Genomic DNA, 22,919 nt, shown 5'->3' on the forward strand with positions numbered 1-22,919 from the left:
TGTGTGTGTGTGTGTGTGTGTGTGTGTGTGTGTGTGTGTGTGTGTGTGTGTGTGTGTGTGTGTGTGTGTGTGTGTGTGTGTGTGTGTGTGTTGAATAAGGGTGTGGTTATCTCCTATAACAGCCGGAGAAGCAGCGGCACACTGCGCGCTCCTTCCCCGCTCTCAGTGCACCATGTCCGGCCTCGCTCCTCCTCCTCCTCCGCAGCAGCAGCTGGTGTTCAACCAGCCGAAGGTAAGCGAACCGCTGCCCGCCTTTAATAACACCCACTGAGGCGATCACCGAGTAAAGCTCCGGATTAACCTTTAATAACACTTACACCGCGTTTTACAGCAAAGACACAAACAGTTGGAAACGTTTCATCTGTTTTCTCAGACAATTGTAGTTTCATTATTAATATTTATTTTGTTTTACACTAAAAACAAATGAAGTGTTTGAACTGCTAGTCAAACACTTGTTTTGATTTGACTATATATATATATATATATATATATATTTAAATACTCACTTTAGCAGCATTCATTGCAATGTTAGTTTATCAAAGAACAAGTAAAGGTGAATTTATATGTTTTATTTTGAAAAGGTGACTATAGGAGCACAAGGTCTGAAGTCTGAGCATCACACTGAGCTTCTCATACATGATGCAGTATAGATGAGATGTCTGAACTTGATCTCATCTCACAGGCAGGTTCTTCCTAGTAATGGTGTCAAACTCGAGGCGCGCAGGCCAAATCCAGCCGCTGGAGGGTTTTTGGTCAAAGTAATAATTCCAGAGAAAACGTGGATGAAAATTCTCATCACTGTAGTGTGTACTTCGGTTCCTCTAAATTGCCACAAATAAATGATTTTATCTGATATAAGAAGCAGAAGCTTGCAATCTTTCTATGCTCATCATTGTATAAAGATTTCTGTATTTTTAAATCACAAATTGTCCGGTGTAACATTTTCTCACAAATAGTCAAATAGAATTGAAAGTATCTATTTGTACGGTTGTCGTACGGACAACCCCTGGTGCTATTGGTACAGTTACCAAAGTACACGTACGTAGTGTCTTAGGGTTAGGGTTAGGTTATAACCCAATACCGCAGCAAGTGTTAGGGTTAGGTTTAGTCTTGTTGAAATTTAAAAACAAGACTTTGACTGTTTTGCCTCAAGGGATTGAAGAAGAAGAGGGGTCCTTATATAACGTTTAAACTTTAAAGAGAAAAAAATAAAAAATAAAGACAACGTAAAGGAACGTCAATACAGCAAAAAAAAATTGACACGGAGCAGAAAATAGGAAAAAGAAAAACAACATTAACATCAAAAGACAAGCAAAAAACACCAAAGAACAGAACAAAAAGCAACCACTGTTGCTTGTTACCATGCCTGCTTTTTTTGCTTGGTTGACATTACATGTAGTGGAATGTTTTCATGTCAGATATTCATGTTTTTTTCTTTTTCTAACATGTATGTAATAGATAAAAAAAAACAAATTCTTTAAAAGTAAACAGTTTGGTTGGTATTATGAAGTGATCCATCTTAGTCTCTGTTGTACAGTATATTTAAAATTAAGCTTTATTGAAGCAATAATATGTTTTATACCAAAATCTTTTGTAGCGCTGATACAGATGAAAAGTCGCCCAAAGGAGAAGAAAGTAAAGCCTCTGATTTTTCTTTAAAAATTTTCTCCAATTTGGTTTCAGAGTTTGACCCATTTCTGTGTCATTTCTGGCTTTCCCTAATTAGACGTCATTATTAATATTAAATATCTAGGTTGTATTGTTATTAAAAAGTTTCTATTTCTATGCATCAGATGTTCCTAAGAATGACGCCAGATTACGGAGCGTGAGATTTGACAAATCATGGAAAAATGCATGCAGCTAGGTGAGGGTTTTGTCTTTGTCATATTTAGCTATTTTCAGTTCAGGAAGTGAAGTCTGTCACTCTGAAATATTGAGAGATTTTGCGCGAGAATTTTTGACGCGTTCAACAACAAGTTTTTGGTGAAAAATGATATTAACTGTGTTTCCATTACAGTTTTTTGCAAAATAAAAGCGATATTTCTGAAGTTTTAACAAAATATAATTGTGCTTTGAACATAATAATTATAAGTATAATGCTAGGAAATGTCTCGGGCTTCTCTTCTGTCGACGCGTACCGCGCCATGTTTTCCCAGAGAGAAGTGGTCATGTGACCAGATACGTCACATCCTGTGACATGTAGTCACGTAAAAAGTGTTTTCATTGTGCTTTTGCGACACTTTTCAATATCAAAACGTGTGATAAAACTCCTCATGAAAGCGTAAAAACGTTTTAGTGATATTTGACTGTTTTTTGAAATTCAGGTGTTTCCATCACCAGTTTTTGTTGTGTTATTTAGAGTTTGCACATTTTCAGCTATTGTCCCAAAACATGCATGTGACGGTATATTGTGTCATTTTGTTTAAAATAAATATGTATTTTAAAATGAAAGAGAATACCGTTTCCCTTTCTGGAAGTGAATTAAAGAGCTGAAAAGCAGCCTCACATCATCCATCCATCATCCATGGAACAGTGAAATGAACGTATTCTGTTCATAACTTTGTATTTCCATTGACGTCCAACCAACATCCTGCCACCGCAGCGACTTCAAATACCGACATCTGATAATTTGATTTATGCTTTTATGCTGAGCAATGACTTTGGCAGGAGTTAACTCATCTCCTCAGTAGCAAAGATGGATGAGGTGTGTATACACCAGTGTGTATTTAAAGATGTAGCAGAGCTGCAAACATTAGCTAACTGCTTTATCTATAAAAGTAAGGATATCATATCATCTGTTCTTTAATAGAACACGCATCAATAAAATGTATGTTTTCTGGGAGTTTGTCATATCTGTCCAATAGCCACATGTACTTTATGTAGCATGGAGATAATAACTGTGTGTTTGTGGTTAATATTGACATTCTCACATCTTCAGATTGAGCTGCACGTGCACCTGGATGGAGCCATCAGAGTGCAAACTATCCTCGATGTGGCCAAGTAAGTCAATCTGTTTGAACATCATTAGAGCAGGAAGTGATTAGCACGTGTAATTGTAATTATACAACAGTTTGTTCCGACCAAGTAATTTTATTGGACAACTGGCATTCCATGAGTGCTGATATAGAGTAACAACATTTATAGACATCATCACTCCGTTGTACAGGCAACGGCGTCATCTTCCTTCCAGTTAGGGACCTCTTTGTTTTAGCGGAGTATAAAATAAATGATACTTTTTACGAATAAAATATGCTTGTAGAACTGTTGGATCAAAGCAATATCACACTCAAGGTTGTGCTGTTGTGCTGAATATCACTGGTGTAATTATTTACAGCCGAACCACAACAGTGGTGATCTTTCAGCTCAACAGGACGACCTGAAGTGTAACATTACCTAATTATCAGGAAGAACATTTATTGATAACGTATTACCATTACTACTACTACTAATAATAATAATACTAATGTAAATTGACTCACAATTTTAATGAATGTATGTTTCTACTTTTTTTCCACTCCTCGTCGGTCAAACATTGCCATTTTGTCTTTTTCTTTCTACCTACATTTTGTTTACTGTGTGTTTATTTGCTGATATTTATTAAATAAATAAACCATCACAACTACAAGTGTTTTTAGGGACATTTAAATGTATTTATAAACATGTAATGTCTTTATTCTATATGCACGATTTTTAAGCACTGTGTAACAAATCGTTACAACACTAAAACACCTTAGTGAATAGAAGCAAGTTAAGGAGTTAAATTAGTCAAATGTGTCGAGAAAACAATGGGATGTTTACATCATCAATCACGTGATTTCATGTTTCTCTTCACATCGTATAAATCGATAAATTAAGATTTTCGTGGGGAGAAACAATATGAGTTCAATTTAACTTTTTGATGCCCTGTTTCGTGTGGTGCTTAAAGCTGATCTCCAAAGTTTCTGAGAAATCTATGTTTATGTATCATTCTTTTGAAATGTGAAAAAATACCTCACTAGTCTTTTACTGTGATCAACTGCCGGTGGTCATTCATATACATTAAAGGGGACATATCATGCTAAATCCACTTTTTTAACCCCTAAATGCATTTTGTTGTATATTTAGAGTGTTTAAAAGTACAGAAAAGTTCAAATTAGTCTCTTCAGGTGCTCCGTTGATATCTTTATATTCTGTTTTGGTCATATTTTTCAATCTGTTTCGATCTTTTGATTCTCTATTACGTTTTTTGAACAATAACGTCACAGTATTTGCAGTGGAACTGCCAAATTAGGACATCGACTCCAGGCCCAACACTTCGAGCAATCCGCCATTTTTATTTCTCGCTTTTATTTTGTAGTCCAAGGTCAAGGATGCCGAAGTTACGAGAGGATAAGTCAAAATGTTGGGTTGTTGGATGTAGTAACCCAACGTATAAAGCTTCTACTAAAAGAGAAAAGAAAAGTCCAGGTACAAAGCTTGTGGATAAATGTCTTTGTGACGACAACAGAATTTATCTCGGAGCTGCTTTTCAAAGGGGGAGGGACTTGCTGCTTTTAAAAGGATTCTGAACGGACATTTCTCATGGACAGGTAATAAACATGTTTTAATCAAAAGTTATGGCACTCTAACAATAAATGTGTAGTTTTTGTAGTTATGTGGTTTTGTTATGTTTTGCAATGCACGTGCACAAACATAGAGGAGTAGCTTCTGGTAGATTGGCAGAGGCAGGGGGAGGAAGTAGAGCTATTGGGGGCGGGACATGGAGACGTTGCTCTCAGAAACTCTGGAGAGGAACTTTAAAGGTCCCATATCATGCTATTTTTCACACATCTCCATTTGTTCTAAGAACCCCAAAAACATAGTATTTGAGGTTTATTTTCCCAAAGTCGCCTGTTTTCCACAGTTTTAGCCTCTGAAAAATCACTTTCTGAGCAACTCTACACAAACAGGCTGATTTGCACCCTACTTATGCATATTCATGAGTGGGCGTGTCTATAGACAGGACATTGACTTCCTCTTCCCCGCACGGTGATTTAGGGCCAGAGGACGGCCCGCCCTCCTCCCACCCACTCCGTGTCCGAGCTCATGCTGCTTTATAAACACGAGACAGAGAGTGTGGGCGGGGCCTTCGCCGGTACATACATAGACTGTAGAACATACATACACAGCACTGCGCGAATGACGCTCACATGCTCACCTTCGTGGGCGTGTCGTGTCTTTACATGTCAGTCACGCCAGAGAGCTTCCTGGAGGCGTGGCTTCTCCAGCTCAGTGCCGTGTCAAATTCGTCATCAAAGTGGGAACGCGTCATCAAATTGGAGCGAGGTGTTTGGGCTCATCCTGCAGTAAGAAAGGAGCAAATCACCCTCTAACTAACGATTGAGGGAATCAATGAAAAAACACTTTGAGCATGTGTTTGAAGCCCTAATAGCACTTTATGATGTTTAAAGCACAGAAAAGTGGATTTAGCGTAACATGGGCCCTTTAAAAGAAAAAAAAAGATCACGTGATTTCAAGATGGTGGAACACAGGCTCTAAAACTGTGTAAAGTAATCCCATTTTTACATGGCGCAAAATAAAGCATTTTATAGATCATCTAATAAGTACATTTCAAAGGTTTTAGGCCACATTTGTAAAAACAGTGGAGGATCCCTTTAACTTGTGCATTGGATAGAGTTTGTGAGAAGCAACAACAAGTGGTTGGAAATGGTGGAATCAGATTGGGAACACATTACTTTAAGATTGAATACTTTAAACTTGTTTTGCAGGATGCACTTTTCTACTTTGTGTGATTTGGTTTTCTCGTCCTCTTCTGCTCAGGCGACGTGGCATCGACCTGCGAGCGCACACCGTTGAGGAGATGACACGGAGGATTGCTCTGGAGGAGCCGGCCACCCTCACTGTGTTCTTGGACAAGTTTAATCAGTACATGCACGTGGTTGCGTAAGTGCTGACTTGGCTGCTTCAGTTTCAGTTACCACTTTTAAAAAGGTTGAAATCACAGATATTTACAGTCAGAGCTTTTAACAATGAGGGCCAGAGTCCAGGAAGACTGTTAGCTCTCAGCCGCGATGCGTTCACATGCATTAGAGGGTGTGTGTGTGCGTGTGTGTGTGCGTGTGTGTGTGCGCTGCAGCTTGTGATTAATGGGTTGAAGACTCAGCAGGATTATGTAACGTAATATTGCACCACAACAGGGGGTGAGGGCTTTATACAGAGGACACACACATGGAGCTACAAACTCAGTGTTCACTCTCTTTCACTCTTGTGTTCATTTATCACAATGAGAACTTTCTAGCAGGCTGTTGTGTTTGAAAAGGCCAGAAACAATGAGAACTCACTGTCATTCTAAACATGTCAGCATGGCTTCATCTAGAGCAGGGGTTCTCAAGCTTTGGGGTCAGATACCTTCAAGAAACTAAGATTTTAGCCCCTTTTTGCTTTTTTTTTTACCCTTTTCTGCAACTACACTAAACTTACCATATTTTAACCTAATTTAATCACATTTTCTTGCCATATTTTTGCTCCTTTACTACATAACTCCCATTCCTGCCACTTCTCCATCAAATTTCAATGTCTTTTCTGCAAATTTCTTCCACTTTCGCGACATTTTCAGCACTTATAAACCCTTTCCATCACTTTTCCCACCTAATGTTGTATATGTTGACCCATTATTGACACTTTAACCTCTTTTCACCATATTTCATTGCCAATATAACCACATTCACGATTTGTCATGCACATTATTTGCCAGTTTAAACTAATTGTTCCTACTTTTTTAATTTTTCTGGCCACTCTAATTTGCAGCTTTTAACCAATTTCTGTGGTTTTTAAAATCCCATTTCACCACCTTTTCCACCATATTTGGTCACTTTTCATTTTTTATTAAAACAATGATTTACATATTTAAAATGACTATATACTATGGCATAAATAGTAATAAACTTCCTGGATCACAGTGGATATTATTCAGATAAAAAAATAAATGTGTTTATCACAGATTCATAGAACCCATAAAAGCAACTCAGTTATAGTAATGTGAGTACTTGTAATCCGTTACTTTCACCTCTGCTAGTACTACTAGCTAGCATTCAATGCTAATAAGGGGGCAGGAAAAGAAAATCAAGGCTTTCCATTGGCTTTCAAGAATATTACAACCAATCAGGGTGCTGGATTTGGTTATAATCTCTGCTATTACTACTTTGTTTACATTTCCTGAAAGCATTTCTGTTTTTTCCGTAATTGTGTTCCTTTTAAAGACCAATGGATGAAGGTGTTTAGGATAAATGAAACAAACAAGGATTGTGTTTTATCACTGCTACACTGTGTAAATGCTTAGTCAGCTAAATTCATAAGCTATTATTGTGATGGATTAGCGTTGGCTTTATCAGTGAGATAAGTATATCAGTGCTAATGAGCGTCGTTACTCACCCTGTGTTTCTGTTTGTGTTTCAGAGGAGACAGAGAAGCCATAAAAAGGATAGCTTATGAGTTTGTGGAGAACGAAGCCAAAGAGGGAGTGATTTACGTGGAGGTCAGATACTGTCCTCATCTGTTAGCTAATAGCGGCGTGGAGCCCATTCCCTGGAACCATGACGAGTGAGTCTTTACTCGTCAAATATCTTTCATGACGCGCTTTCTCAAAATAATAAACTTCTTTTCTTGTATTTTCTGTGGTATTTGTGTTGGCACAGGGGGGACCTGAGCCCAGACGAAGTGGTGCGACTGGTCAACCAAGGCCTGCGCGAGGGCGAGCGCGCCTTCAGTATCAAAGCCAGGTCCATTCTATGCTGCATGCGCCACATGCCAAGTAATGAGATATTATTGAGCAATAATTAGCAGTTATCTAATGAGATATCATTTCATAACAAAATAGCAGCACAGAATAAAAAGAGGCACGTGTAGAAAGCATGTGATTCTAACAGGTGGCAATAAAGAGGAAATTGGATATTTGCATTTTTTTTAATATGTTAGGCAGGGTTTTTCAACCTTGGGGTCGTGACCCCATTGGCCAGGACGGGCAACTTCTATCACAGCGGGGGCCACAAAAATGTCATTGGCTGATCTGAGGGCCACATTATTAGCATTCATGCTAGCATTTAGAATAAAGGCCAATCTGACACAAGAAAGAACAGCGGAGTTTGTCTTTGTTTGTTGTTTGGTTTTGTTGTTTTGTGAATTTTTACTGTTATATGATTATGTAGTCATTTTATGTATTTTCATATCATTTTGGCCATTTCTATTGTCATTTGTGGACAATTTGTTGTAATTGTGTGTGTTTTATGAGTAATTATGTGTGTTTGTTATTTCATGTTTTTTCGTTGTCATTTAGTGTATTTTATATAGTGTCATTTACATTTTTTAAACCTATTTTGTGTGTATTTTTGTAGTTGTTTTGTGAGTCCATTTCATTTTTGTGTATTTTTGTTGTTACTTTGTGTCCTTTCCTTACAATGTTATGCATTTTGCTGTGTTTTGGAGTCATTTTGTGCATTGGGATTAATATTTCTTCCAATTTTAAATGTTTGGGGGATTTGTTATGGGGGCCACACTGAATATGCCTGAGTGCCACCAATTGCTCATATCTGCCATATGGAGTTGCTTGAAATTGAAATGGGGTCACCTTAAATGTCTAGTAATTAATTAATAAAAAAAATGTACTGATTAAAAATACATTTAAAAATATTTAATTGGTATTCTTTTTCAAATTAAAATGCACAATCTTAAGCAACTGCATTCTATACTTTCACTTTCTCAAATATAAATCTAGTTCAAATAAAATTTAAAAGTTTAAAGACAAAAAGAAGAAAAATAAATGAATAAATAAATGAAATACATTATACAGGAGAAAAATGTCTGAGTTGGGACATCTTGTCACTTTGTGCACTAATCCTGGCTACTCTGTGTTTGTTACACAGTATAAGAAATGTGACCAAAAACTAAATTATAGTAAAAAAGGTCTTTGGGGTCACCACAAAATTGTGATATGAAAATGGGGTCACGATCCAAAATAGGTTGGGAACCACTGATGATAAGGTTTCATTTATTCAAGACAACTTTTTTCAGGAAATTGACTTTGATCTCCTGACCAGTTTGATGTGCACCCCCCTCCCCCTCCCCCACATTCTGACGTACCCTGAGGGGTCTGTGCTGTGGTCTCACTAAGCTCGACTACTAAACCAGGCTCAGCTGAAGTCATCGTAAACATCTGATTGCTCCTAGAAAGTGCTGAATCACACTTGTCCTTGGACACCTTATCTGTCACTCCCCAACCCTATCTCCCCCACCCCTATCTCAGCACGCTCCACCCAATGTCACTCTGTTTTTTTTCTCCTTCGCCGAGTTTTGGTTGATGTATTTAAAGCTAAAGTTCTCTGCGACGCCCTAGATGAAATATGAGATATTTATTTTTTAACTGTAAAATCTCACAAACCTGTAGATGTTACGTCCACGTGTGTTTGCTGCAGGTGACAAAAATTATGTTATTCATTTAACATGTTTCATGTATTTAGGGATGTTATTGTTAATTTCATTATTTGTGAGTTTTGTAATAATACTGCTCTGCACTGAGAAAATACTCCAAAATATTACAGTTATTATATTAGTGATTGCGGAGCTTATGTAAATGCAATTAAAACTGATGTTTAAACAGAAAAAAAACAAAAGAACTTGACTCAAATATAAAATTCTATATATTTATGTACAATCTATGTATTAAAAAAACCAATATATTGTATTTCGTTTGTAGTTCATATATTTACATATGTTTGTAAAATTTGGGCACAACTCTGTGATAGCAGTTAGCACAGGGCTAATCTAAATGACAGGTTTGCAGGTTTGTTTAAAAATATATTATTTTGTCAATATGCTAAATAAAATCAATTAGGCGCCAATGTTTTAAAATAGGATAAAATTCAACAGGAGTTATTGCTCGAAAAAATATGTAAAAGGTTGAAATTGCAGCTCAAAAGTTTGTTTTGATTTCTTTTTGAAATTTTCAAAAAAGTTTTGTGCATTGCATTGTGGGATGTGGAGTCCCTTAGACTGATGCATAGACGCATTTTTACTTCATTCTTACTGTGATTTCGAGAGTTTTCCCTGAAACTTGCAGCAGAACAATGATGAATGTTTATTTTGGAGAAGAAACCAGAACAAAAATGTAGTCAAACCAATCACTGTCCTCCTTGTCTGGCAAAGAAATCAGTCTATCCCACAATGCAATATGTGAAACTTCCAAAAATATCAAGAGGAGAGTGTCTACAGTGGACATATAAACACTTTGCTCATATTTCGCTACAGAACGCTTGCTGTGTGTTTGTGTGCGTTTGTGTGTAGCTGTGTTGTAATACGTTCATGTTACGTTCATGTTTTTCCAGGCTGGTCCATGGAGATCGTGGAACTTTGTAAGAAATACCAACACGACGGCGTCGTTGGCATCGACCTGGCAGGAGATGAGTCACTGAACTGTGAAGCCAACCCGGATCACAGGAGGGCCTACGAGGTGAGAGGAGAACCATGTTCGTCAGCGTTTAAAATGTGTCCAAAAGTGGCAAAAACGTGGCAAGAAAAGAGTGAAAAGTGACCAAAATGGGCCAAAAGCTGTCAAGAGTGGCCAAAAAATGGGCAAATAAAGATTAACCAGGTGGTATGTAATGGTAAAGGGCAGCTTAAATGGACCAAATGTGGCAAACAATAGTGAAAAAGGGCAAAGTGGGGAACAAAAAGAGGCAAAATGTAAGAAAAAGAGGAAAGAAGTGGTATTTATTGGGATGAAAAGTGGCCAAAAAAACTAAAGGACAAAAATTGGATAATAGTGTCAAAAAGAACTTGATGGACAAAAAATAGGGAAAAAAATGATATTTATTGGCAAACAGTAGCTAAAGTCTGAAAAAATTTTTGAAAAGGGGCAAAAAGTGGACAAAGGAAGTTGCAATATGGCCAAAGGAAAAAGTTTAAAACAGGTTAAAAAGTTTCCCCTTATTAAGGTTTTCTGAAGGAATAATAATTAAAATTACATGTCAAATAGAACCAAAGTTATGACAAAATATCCAAATTGCAAATATGGATGGCGGCCATCTTGGCCCGGGGCCCCATAGGAAGTAAAAACGACAGAAAACATTCATCAAATTATTTTCCTGTACCTTGATAAAGGTATCACTTTTTATCTCAATCTAATAATAATAATAATACATTTTATTTAAAAGCTCCTTTCAAAACACCCAAGGACACTGTACAATGGAGTCATAGAAGCAATAAAAACAGGAGCAACAGAATAAAAATAATACAAAACAGGTGCAACAGAATAAAACAGAGTACGGCATTGAGATGGTGAGTGTGTGACTCGGTGGTGTAGGACTCTCTGAACAGGTGAGTTTGGATTTGAATAGTGTGAGGGAGTCTATGATGTGGAGGTCCGGGGGGAGAGAGTTTTGGAGCTGGGCAGCAGAGCGGCTGAATGTTCTGCGCACCATGGTGATGAGTTTGACCGGTGGGACAGAGAGCTAGAGAGTGGAGGAGGCAGGAGTGGTGATGTGGAGGAGGTCGGATATGTACGGAGGGGCCAGGTTGTGAAGTACTTTAAATCTAATGAGGAGTATTTTGAAGTTGATTTTTTGGTTTTATGGGAAGCCAGTGAAGTTGTTGTAGAACGGGGGTGATATGGTGAGTGGTTGGGGTCCGTGTGATGATCCGTGCTGCAGAGTTTTGGAGGAGCTGCAGTTTCTGGAGGGATTTGTTGGGGAGGCCGAACAGAAGTGAGTTGCAGTAATCAATCCGGGAGGTGACGAGGCTGTGAACAAGGAAGGCGAGGGTGTGGGGGGTGAGAGAGGGGGCGGAGACGAGAGATCTCATCTAATTGATATTGTTGAGACAGCATGCCAGTCTTCAAAAACTCTGCAATTTCTTTCAAACAATATCACAAAATGTACGTAAATAATGACTCCTATAATGAAGGGTTTTTTCTAGAGCAGATCCAGCTCTGATATCTGTCATTTATTGTTTGTGTGATGCTGGAAAGGAAACAACTGAAAATGACTCACTCACAGTCTTAGAGTGCGTGACTGGTTTAATCTTAAAAATAAAGTTTGGTACAAGTATCTTGACTCTCGATCTTTAAACGCTAAAGTCAAAAACCTTGGTGTTCTGATTGACTCAGATCTTACATTCATCAGTCAGATCAAATCTATCATAAAAACAGCTTCTACCACCTAAAGAACATCTCCAGAGTTAAAGGTTTAATGACTCAGAAAGATTAGGAGAAACTGGTCAATGCTTTTATCTCCAGCAGACTGGACTATTGTAATGGTCTTCATCAAACATCTACAGCTGGTTCAGAACGCTGCAGCTCAGGTCTGAACCAGAACAAAGAGGTCAGAGCACATTAGTTAAGTTTTAAAGTCTTTACACTGGCTCCCAGTCAGCCTCAGAATAGACTTTAAAGTTCTGCTGCTGGTGTATAAATCTGTGAATGGGTTTGGTCCAGAATACATCAGTGAGATGTTAGTCAGGTATGAACCCAGCAGGTCTCTCAGATCTATGGACACAGGTCAGATAGTGGAGCCCAGAGCTCACAGTAAACATGGTGATGCTGCTTTTAGTTGTTATGCTGCAAAGAAGTGGAACAAACTGCAGCAGAGCTGAAGTCAGCATCACATGTGAACATTTTTAAATCAAAGTTAAAAGCACTTTTTTCTTTACTGCGTATGATTGAGAGAGAGATTTTTGGTCATGTTGTTGATGATGTAATGTGTTTGTTGATGATTTTAGTTGATTTTACTGATGATCTTAAATGTGTTTAGCTGTTGAATGTTTTCTGTTGCACTTTTTGATCATGTAAAGCACATTGAGTTGCCTTGTGTATGAAATGCACTATACAAATACACTTGTCTTGTCTTGTCTTGTCTTGTCTCACCTCACCTCACCTCGCCTCGTCTTGCCTTGCCTTGCCTTACATAGGCACGCAGTCAGAAATCCGGTAGAGGCACAAGCAAAGCAGGACTAACTATACTGGGTAAACGAGTGCAACTGGTGACAGCTGGGAGAAGAGGAGAAAATCAGCCTGAAAAGAGAAGGAAGTTAGAAAACAGGAAGTGAGTGTGACATTTGGGCCTGTTTTAACAAAAAGTTTAATCTAGATAAAATTGATCTGGATTTGGTTATCCATTTTTTTATACAGTTTGATCCCGAGTCGGCCACAGATTATAGGTGGGAAAACAAGAAATTTCAACAATAATATTCCCTAATTTGCACTTCCACCTTTAAATGATCAGTAAAGTAAGTACAATATTCAAGCAATAAGTGACAGAAATCTGGTTTTGTGATTAATTTTTATTTAATTTGGGGAAATCTTGTGGAATAATTCGAGTTAAATTGCAGGATTTGGAAAAAAAATTGAGTTATTTCAGTAGTTTTTAAAAAAAAATAACTACCATCATGATAAAACCGTGGGAAAACTGTGAGCACTGGCAAATATTTGTAAAGTTACATTAAATTTGTGTATTTGGAGGGACTGCGAGATCTACAACCGAATTAGTTGGTCATTTACACATTGATTCTTCATGTTTTTTCTGTCAATTTTACGTTCTCCTGCGGGCCAAATTGGATGCCCTAAAGGGCCGGAATTGGGCCCCGGGCCTTGAGTTTGACACTTGTGACGTTATCATCTTACTTTTGAATCCACCTTTCTGATAAAATCAGTTTAATCCAGATTTTTGGATTAAAGTGATCCCAATCCTATTAAAAAGTTGTGAAAAACCCAACCTAAAGGTTAAAGCAGGATCAAAACCATATTTGGATTACCAGTATGCAATCTAATCTGATTACGTAATCCGTTTTTTCTTTTGAAAAACCCATTTTCAAGATTTGATCCAATCTGTTATCCAGAATCGGAGCTGATTAATTTTGAAAAACCGGGCTTTGGTTGTTGCAGTATGGGGACACTTTCATGAAACTCTCTGAAAAATGAAATGTTGGAAGTATTAGCAGAAGAAGTGAGAAGATGAATTCTTGAATCACAGCAAACAGATGTGAATATAAGCAGAAGAAACACGAGGTTAGAAGATCAACCATGATGTTTACGTGCCTGTGAGTTTTTGTTAAAAGCACAGTGTTTGGAAGCATTCATCTTTGTGTTATCTGAAGCCAACACATTCCTTTCAGATTCTCCTCCAATAACAAATGTACTATATAAGAGGGAACAGAACGCTTTTAGCTGCCTTTGTTTCCGTTAGTCAAACTTTATTTTCAGACGAATAATATGAAGTGCAAATATCTTTTCTTCTCCACGATATAAGTCGAGGGCTACAGACACCGCAGAATGTAGAAGACAAAATACCCAAAATGAAGGCGTTGAAAAGAAATATCCTCAAATCAAGGAAACAAACGTAGAGGACTCTGGCCCAACGTCCAAACCCTGGACTACAGAAAGACAAAACGATCATTTCATGTCATTTCAACAAATTTCACTTGGGTCTCAAAAAAAAAACGTTTTGTGATCCAATATGCTCACTGTACATTTTTAGTTTGATCGGGTGAATACTTTTTGAGATATGGCCAACTCAGTGAGGGGGGGTATGCGATGATTTTCACACATCCTTATTTTTCTTCTATTTTCAGCTTCAAAAATTTCAGGAACTACATCACATAGGAAACTGACATTTTGTACATTAATACAGCTCCACCTACTCTCTCAGAATATAGAAAAACATATGCTATACACCCTATCTGGTGGACATGTCAGCCCCTCAAAATTGAAAAAAAGTTTGTCGAAGTTTGGGTCTGGAACATATTTGGGTCTTCGTTAAACATCTTAGCATATGCCTCAGCTCCCTGTAATGTGATCAGCTTAGAGCTATGAACATAGACTGTTCACATCACTAATGATTAGTCACATATATGCATTGGTTCTTGGGTGACAGTCTCATGAAATCTGAAAAAATAAACTATTTTTATTGGCCAATAACTGCATGCGGGAATGTAAGAAAAAATCTGATCTCTGTTTTAATTTGTACTATAAAGATGACTCTTTCTTGGGATATGAAATCATTTTTCTTTATGGGAATTCTTAATTTTTATTTTGGACCCCAAATTAGGGATATTTCACCCCTCGTGAATATTAGAAATCCTTTACATGAGACCATTGTAGCTTGTCTGTGTCTTATAATTATTTATTGTTTATTAGTTTTTCACTGCTGACATAAAAAATATAAAACCATTGTAAAACCATCTGAAACAACAAGCTCACATTGCTTCATTTGTTAAAGTCGAATGTTAATTATTATGGATTTGTGGCCATCTTTAAGGCTGTATTGGTTTATGGTTTATGGTGCTGGCCCTGTGTGTTCTTGGCGTGTTGCTACGTTATCTCTGTTCCACATGACCAAGCTTCCTGTGCCCCGCCCACCACACACTTAATAACGAGATAATACTACAGCGGTGCAAAGGTGGGCTGTAAATGTAGGAAACCGTGTGTGTGCTGCTTGTGTTTTGCTCCTCTCGGCTTCAGCTCACATGTCAGAGGAGTTCAGATTTCCATCAAAGGTCAGCCACGTCAATAATTCATGAGCGGCTTTTATAAGCCAGTGCAGTTTTACAGATGTGTGACAAATTTATTACCAGAAGCACTTTAACAATGAGGATTTTTTTCCACCAGGCATGTAAATAAACAAATACAACTCACGTCAAATGCATGATTATCATTATTTTATTATATAATTATTGACCATTTCATACATAAACACACAAAAAGGAATAAGAAGAATACGATTTATTTTTATGAAGCATTTAAAATAAAGAAAAATAACAAGAAAATGCATTATTAATGATCATTGTCTTCTTAGTTGTGTTTAGTTATTGATCATTTTTAGGGAGGCTTGGACATGCATCTATTTCCACCCTGACCTACTTATTCTGATCAGAATAATTTTATATTTTGTGATGAGTGCCACGAGATGACTTATTGTTGTAATTATCTCTGTATAAATAAAGTTGAAATTAATTCAATTTTTTTTATTTAACTGCAATAAACTATTATTTTTATCGGGGATATTAAGAGAGGAAAAGATGGTTTAATAATTATTCATCTATTTGTTTATTTGATGGGACAATGCACATTAACAAACACAACTTTTTTGGCAGCAATAAATGCAAATATTTTGGATCATAGCAAAAAAATGCGTATTTGCATCTGCATCTTCCCTAATCCTCTTCCGTACCATAGGCAGGTAAATGACAAACTTGACAATAAAACAAAAAATAAAAATAAGATGATAAATCACAATGAAAACAAAGAAGTTAAAAGTCATTGGAGTAGTTGTTATAGTGATGGATTAAATTACAGACACCTTTATTACTTAAACTTTCAATAATTTTATGTCTTTAAATAATCATTGAGTGGAGATTTGTCTGAGTTACTTTGCAAGATGATTTTTAGCGCCTTAATCTAGTGGTTGTCAAACGTTGTGCCGCGGCACACTGGTGTGGCGTGAGGCAAGTCCAGGCATGCCGTGGGATTTTGGGACAACAACCATACATTATTATTTCGTGCTCTTTAAATTCCTTGTTAACGGAATCAAACTGAATCACGGAATCGACCAATGAAAACGGAATCTACTGTTGAACGCAGAAATGAACAGAATCGGCATGAAACAATGTCACTGTGAGGAAAAGGACCGTTTTTTTTAAGGGGAAATGTTATTATTGTAGATATTTTACAGAGATGTGAAATCATGGAATCACATTCTCACTTTTCTGTGAATATAGTGGATTGAGTTTTGCTGTGTGTGTGTGTGTGTTGGTTTTTCTACCCTGGTGGGGTCCACCTCCTGAAGTATCACTCACGCCGTGGGGACCGGGAAAATTCAGGTTTGAACTTTTTCAGTGAGTGTTAGATGTTTCAAGTGATTTGTGTGTTCCCTTAAATTTTTCATAATTTTAGAAGTTAAAATCAGATCTGTATGACCTTCAGAAAGGGTGGATCCCATAAGACACCATTCTGTCATTGGTCCTCACGGTGTGATAAAAACGGGTGTGTGTGTGTGTGTGTGTGTGTGCGCGTGTTGTGGGGCCCATTGAGCAACAAACACTTAGGGTTCCAGTTCAAATAAAAAGCAGATGACTTCATGTAAGCATGCGTCTGAATGATAGATGTCTCTGCTGTGAGCGTATATAAAGCAGATGTTTTGGATGTGTTACAGGAAGCAGAACGATGTGGGATCCACAGGACAGTTCACGCAGGAGAGGTTGGGCCCGCCTCCGTGGTTAAGGAGGTACGACACGCTGCTCTCCAGTAACACAAAGTAACACACACACACTGACTGACAGCTAGAAAATTAATAATGCAATATGAAATGTAACCACTAGGGCTGGGACGATGTGCTTTTGTCCTTAAACGTTTTTAACATGATTCTTGGACGCGGATTTGACTCATATTGCGATTCTGATTTATTAAGTGTTGTTATTCAATAGTAATGAAAACTGTGACTTTAATTTCCCTTTTTTCCTCATCCCAAAAAAAAAAAAAAAAAGTTGAATCATTCACTTCTGGAAACAATGAGTCATAGTTTTTTTTTTTAAAAAAAGCAAAAAACTAGAAATCGTACGTCATTCGCTCTGACATTTATTTCAACTGTACATGAAAATAACACTACACGTTCACCTTTTGAACACATATGCAAACATGGTAAAAAAAAAACAAAACAAAAATAAATTAAAAATGATTTTCAATATCATTACAAAAAATGTGATATAAGATATTACGGAAGTGGATTGGGGACAAATTTTGACGGAGAAATTAATTTTAGGTAAATCAAGAATAATGTCGAGAATAAAGTGTAAATATAACTGTGATAGACTGGCACCCTGTCCAGGGTGTACCCCTGCCTCAAATGAACTCAAACACATTGTTGTGTAAAAGTTGAAGGTTTGCTAATAAAGTACAATCTACAGAAGCTGACTTGGGCCAATTCACCGTATACGACAACAGTCTCCATCCAAACTGACCCTAATCTGTTTCCGTAGCTACTCAACAGCCACAGACGGACTGAATGCTCCACCTATTCTATACTTCACTGGTTTTTCCTTCTGAACAGATTATGTTTTTGGCAATATCGTTTATCTTTTCAAAGTCCTTAAAGTAATTACAACGCCGTGTTCGCATCGTTAAAAAGAAAAAATCTCTTTGTTATTATAACCCAAGTTTAACGCATTCATTGATACACAGCATTCTGTAGACGACCACGATCTGTTGTTTGTTGTCATATGGTGAATTGGTCCTTGTCAGCTTCCATAGATTTAACTTTATTAGCAAACCTTCGATGTTTTCTCACGATATTGTATTTAGAGTTAATTTTCAAAATGTTTACTTTAATCTGTTTATTCTTGATTTACCCAAAATTATTTTCTCCATCAAAATCCTCTTCTGTAAAATATATAAAAATGTGACAATAAATGTCAAATTAGATCAGTACCAAATAAAAATGACTGTATTTTGATGTCCAAGGCATTACTTTTTATTTGGGTAAAAAAAATCAGTCGGTGTTCGTGGTGATGTTACTTATTTCAGTCATGGGTTCCTGATTTTCACCCCAACACGTGTCTGAAGGTCAAAGTGTTTTTCTTCTCCAAAACCCGTTTTTTACTCCAAAGACGTCTAAGATGAAGCCACACAGGGACCCATGATGTCACTCAGACAGGGACGTGTTTGTACTGTGAGTCTCACAGAGAACATGTCAACTTCCCTCCTAGAGGCAGTTTTATGGGTTTGAAGCCACTAAGCTAACCCTGGTTCTGCTGTGGTACTGTATGCATGCACACACACACACACACACACACACACACACACACACACACACTGTGTGTGTATCACAGCTGCTTCGTCTCCAGTATCCTCTCTCTAAGAAAGCATTTCCTCAGACGTCCAAGGTTCCACTTTAGAAATAGCCTCTGGACTTTAACTGACTAATGTGTGTGGGTGTGTGTGTGCGTGTGCGTGTGTGTGTGCGTGGTATTCCAGGCTGTTGAGGTGCTGAAAGCAGAACGTATCGGACACGGCTACAGAACCCTGGAGGACCAGAACCTTTACAGGAAGTTGTTGAAACTAAACATGCACTTTGAGGTGATGCACCACCACAACTTCACACTGTTCCTTATATCACAACACACACACACACACACACACACACATCTATTCTACAGCCAAAGTCCAAAAACACAACCTCAGTCCTGTTATCTAATCTATTAAACGCACTTTGCCCTGTAATTACACACTGATGATGATAATAACAGCTGATTAGAAGCTTTTATTACTTCATTAAAGCAATGTTGTCAGCAACATGTTTGTTGTTTTACAAAGAGAGACACACTGACCCCTACTGGACAGTTTAGTACTACATCATCTGGTAAATGCAATTAACTGTTTTTTATTGTAACAAAATACTCATCTTTAAAAAAAGTATTTAAATGAACCGTGTATTTTAATTTTGTGTTCTTTGTGTTGTTCTGTGTATTTCTATAGTTATTGTTCTTGAAGTCATTTGGTGGGTTTCTCTGTCATTTTGTGTGTTTTAGAATTTATTTTGTGTATTTTTGTTGGGATTCTGTGCGTTTTTGTGACATTTGGTGTGTCTTTGTTAATATTTTGAGTGTTTTTGGAGTTATTATGTGTCTTTATTTCTTGGTTCATATGTCTAGAGTCATTTAGTGTATAGTATTTGTCATTTTTGTGTATTTTTCTTGTTGTTTTGTGTGCTTTTGGAGTCAATGTGTGTATCGATGGTTGCACTGCTTTTAATTCAAACTTCTTGGTACAGATGTGTCCTCTTTCCAGTAAACTGACAGGTGCCTGTCACCCAGATTTCACCAAACATCCCATCATCACGTGAGTCTGTGTTACTGTTTTTATCTGACACATCATGTTATTTAACCTTCATTAATCCATTCATCAACTTTGCTTTGATGATCTTACCAACGGTCACTGACCAAATAAAAGCAGAGGTGCTGCTGATGCAGATTGTTGTCATTTCTATTAAAAGTAGTTTGAGCACGAATGTGATTTCGTTGATATCAACCATATTTAAGCTGTACTTGTCCTCACATTTGGAACACATTTCATCATCACTTTACAAGTGAAGCGTTGTGTACTAATAAGGGGGCGGAAAAAAACAAATGCAGGCTTCCCATTGGTTTAAAAATATTATAACCAATCAGGGAACTGGATTTGGTTCTAATCCCTCCTACTTCCTTTCATTACATCTACTAGTACTACTAGCCTATCATTTGGCTTTACGAGTAGCACTAGTGAGATTGTGAGTGTACTGGTAGAACTATGTTTCTTGTAGTACTAGTGAAGTTTTGCATTTTTACTAGTCACATATTTTAAGTCTATTACTAGGAACACAAAATTGTCTCCTGGTATAAGAAATGTTCCTCACTACTAAACTCTACTTGTGCACTAAAAGCTTTACTCATAAAACAAATGTTTTGTTAACTAGTACTAGTGAAATCAAAATCTCATACACTCTTTTTAGTCTACTAGTAGTACTAGTAAAGATAAATGAATCACTAGTAATACTAGTAGACCTGATAAATATATATTATATATATATATATATTATAAAACCAAATCCAGCTCCCTGATTGGTTGTAATATTTTTGAAAGCCAATGGCACGCCTGAATTGTGCACGAATAAACCTAATTGAGTACTTTTCGTAGAGTGTAACCATGGCTGATATCAATGATATTGAATTCCAAAGGTTCGGGTTCTTCGCTCGCTGATGTGTGTTGTTGTTGTTGTTGTTGTTGTTGCAGGTTTAAAAACGACAAAGCCAACTATTCCCTGAACACAGACGACCCTTTAGTGCTCAACTCAACCCTTCAACACGACTACAGCATCGCTCAGAAGTACATGGGCTTCACAGAGGAGGAGTTCAAACGAGTGGTGAGAATATTACATAATTACGATAGTGATTCACAGGAAAAAGGCCTTCAAAACCCCGACCATAAAGATCCTATAAGAATCGTTTACAATAAATAAATGAATAAATAAATAAATATATATATATTTATTACATGCTGACCGGAGTCTAGAAAGAAAAAAACCCAACCACATTTATTTCTTTATCTGAATAATATTCACTGTTATCCAGGAAGTTTAGTATTATTTGTGACAAAGTACATAATTATGTTAAAGATGTAAATCCTTGTTTTAATCAGAAATAAAATGGGTTAAAAGTGACCAAATATGGTGGAGAAGGTGGTAAAATTGGTCAAAAGTTGCAAATTAGAGTGGCCAAAAACAAACAGAAAAAGTGGCAAAAATGGGTTCGTAGTGTCAATATTGGCTTAAAAGTGGCAGAAAAAGTAGGAACAACTAGTTTAAACTGGCAAATAATGGGCATGACAAATCATGAATGTGGTAATTTTGGCAAAAATAGGTCAACATATGCAACAATAAGTGGGAAAAGCGGAGGAAAGGGTTTATAAGTGCTGAAAAGATCAAAAAAGGTTGAAAAGCACAGTTTTACATAACAACGTAAATATATCGATATCGATGAAATAAGCTGTAAAATATTGGTTAATAAATTATTCCAACTTTGTGCATCACTAATAATAACTAAACACAACTTAAAACAAACACACAATTAAGGCAACACAACATAAACACAATTTTGTCCACATCTGAACAGAATTTAATTCAAATAAAGCTAAAATATGTTCAGGACATAAAAGGTAAACCAACAACTCTGCAGTAATAAAACCATGATAAACAGGACAGTGTGAGGAGGCGTGTCTGTGTACTGATCTGTTACATTTCACCTTCATATTGATCTCTTCTTCTCAGAACATCTGCTCTGCACAGTCGAGTTTCCTGCCTGAGAAAGAAAAGCAAGAGCTGCTGTTGAAACTGTACGAGGCCTACGGGATGATCCAAAGCACTGCCTTTTAAACTCTATTCTCTCTACTCTACATGAAGCTACATTTTACTTTGCCTTACAGTAACAGTTCTTCTCTGCATGTCACCCAACGACTCGTGCATCGATGCATTCGATCCACATCTGGATCTGGGTTTATAGTGACGCACAATGGGGCCGATACACACTGTGTTGGAAAAGCGTAACATGTTGTTTTTCACTGTTTACTGTTTATCTCCATTGTTTGGTGCTGATTTTAAAAAACACAGTGTTACCTTTGAACACACGGTGGCGCCCTACAGTCACACAGACCTACAGTACCACTCACTCCAGTCTTAGCAAAGTGAACAATCCAATGCTTGGTCATGCAGTGTTTTTTAAAGATTATATTTATTTAAAAACATATTGTCGTCCATGTTCATGTATGTATGGCAGTTTTTAATGAAATAACTACAGTGAATAAAAGCATTTCTGCAACATTTTGTGTCGTATCATTAAATTGAGATGTTTAGGGTTTTTATGAATCTAAAGCAAAAAAAAAAAAAAAAAGACTATTAAATCACCTAGTAGAAATAGAATGGATTAGATATAATTAATTAACAACCACTGATCAGCCAAAACATTATGATCACTGAGTGAAACGATCACTGGTTAGTGGTTCAACTGAGAATGTGAACATAAAAACCACAACGTTCAGTGACTGAGTGAATGCATGAAAATAAAAACATTATAGGACACAATTCTCGACCTTTTCAGCCTGTGACCCCCAAAATAAAGGTTCCACAGACAGGGGACCCCCACTGTACCTGAAGGTGGTTGAACACAGTCATGTGGAGACAGGGTCATCTATAAGGGGGGATTTCTGGGGTCACATCAATAAATTCAGCAAAATGATGGTCCATTGTTCTATGAATCTGTGATAACCACATTTATTTATTTATTTGAATAATATCCACTGTTATACAAGAAGTTTACTATTATTTGTGCCACAGTATATAGTCATCTTGAAGATGTAAATTCTTGTTTTAATCAGA

General features: G+C 37.1%; 1 protein-coding gene and 1 long non-coding RNA gene across 2 annotated transcripts; both read left to right on the plus strand.

Annotated features, from left to right (window-relative positions):
• Positions 1-77: 77 nt before the first annotated feature.
• ada (adenosine deaminase) lies at positions 78-22,364 on the plus strand. The gene is made up of 11 exons (XM_028453403.1): positions 78-232; positions 2,939-3,000; positions 5,800-5,922; positions 7,435-7,578; positions 7,674-7,789; positions 10,356-10,480; positions 17,172-17,243; positions 18,989-19,090; positions 19,785-19,852; positions 20,783-20,912; positions 21,816-22,364. Exons 1-11 carry the CDS (start codon positions 173-175, stop codon positions 21,918-21,920), a joined length of 1,107 nt encoding a protein of 368 aa, XP_028309204.1. The 5' UTR covers positions 78-172; the 3' UTR covers positions 21,921-22,364.
• On the plus strand, positions 17,250-17,761 carry LOC114467238 (uncharacterized). The gene is made up of 2 exons (XR_003674501.1): positions 17,250-17,501; positions 17,568-17,761. It is a non-coding gene; the product is annotated as an uncharacterized LOC114467238 (long non-coding RNA).
• Positions 22,365-22,919: the final 555 nt, after the last annotated feature.

Source organism: Gouania willdenowi, chromosome 7 (assembly GCF_900634775.1).
Source record: "Gouania willdenowi chromosome 7, fGouWil2.1, whole genome shotgun sequence".
NCBI classification, from domain to species: domain Eukaryota; kingdom Metazoa; phylum Chordata; class Actinopteri; order Blenniiformes; family Gobiesocidae; genus Gouania; species Gouania willdenowi.

Coding starts and splice junctions, on each gene's coding strand:
- ada (XM_028453403.1), top strand. CDS start 173: ATGTCCGGCCTCGCTCCTCCTCCTCCTCCGCAGCAGCAGCTGGTGTTC. Junction 19,853..20,782: donor ACCAAACATCCCATCATCAC/GTGAGTCTGTGT, acceptor TTGTTGTTGCAG/GTTTAAAAACGACAAAGCCA. Junction 20,913..21,815: donor AGGAGGAGTTCAAACGAGTG/GTGAGAATATTA, acceptor TCTTCTTCTCAG/AACATCTGCTCTGCACAGTC.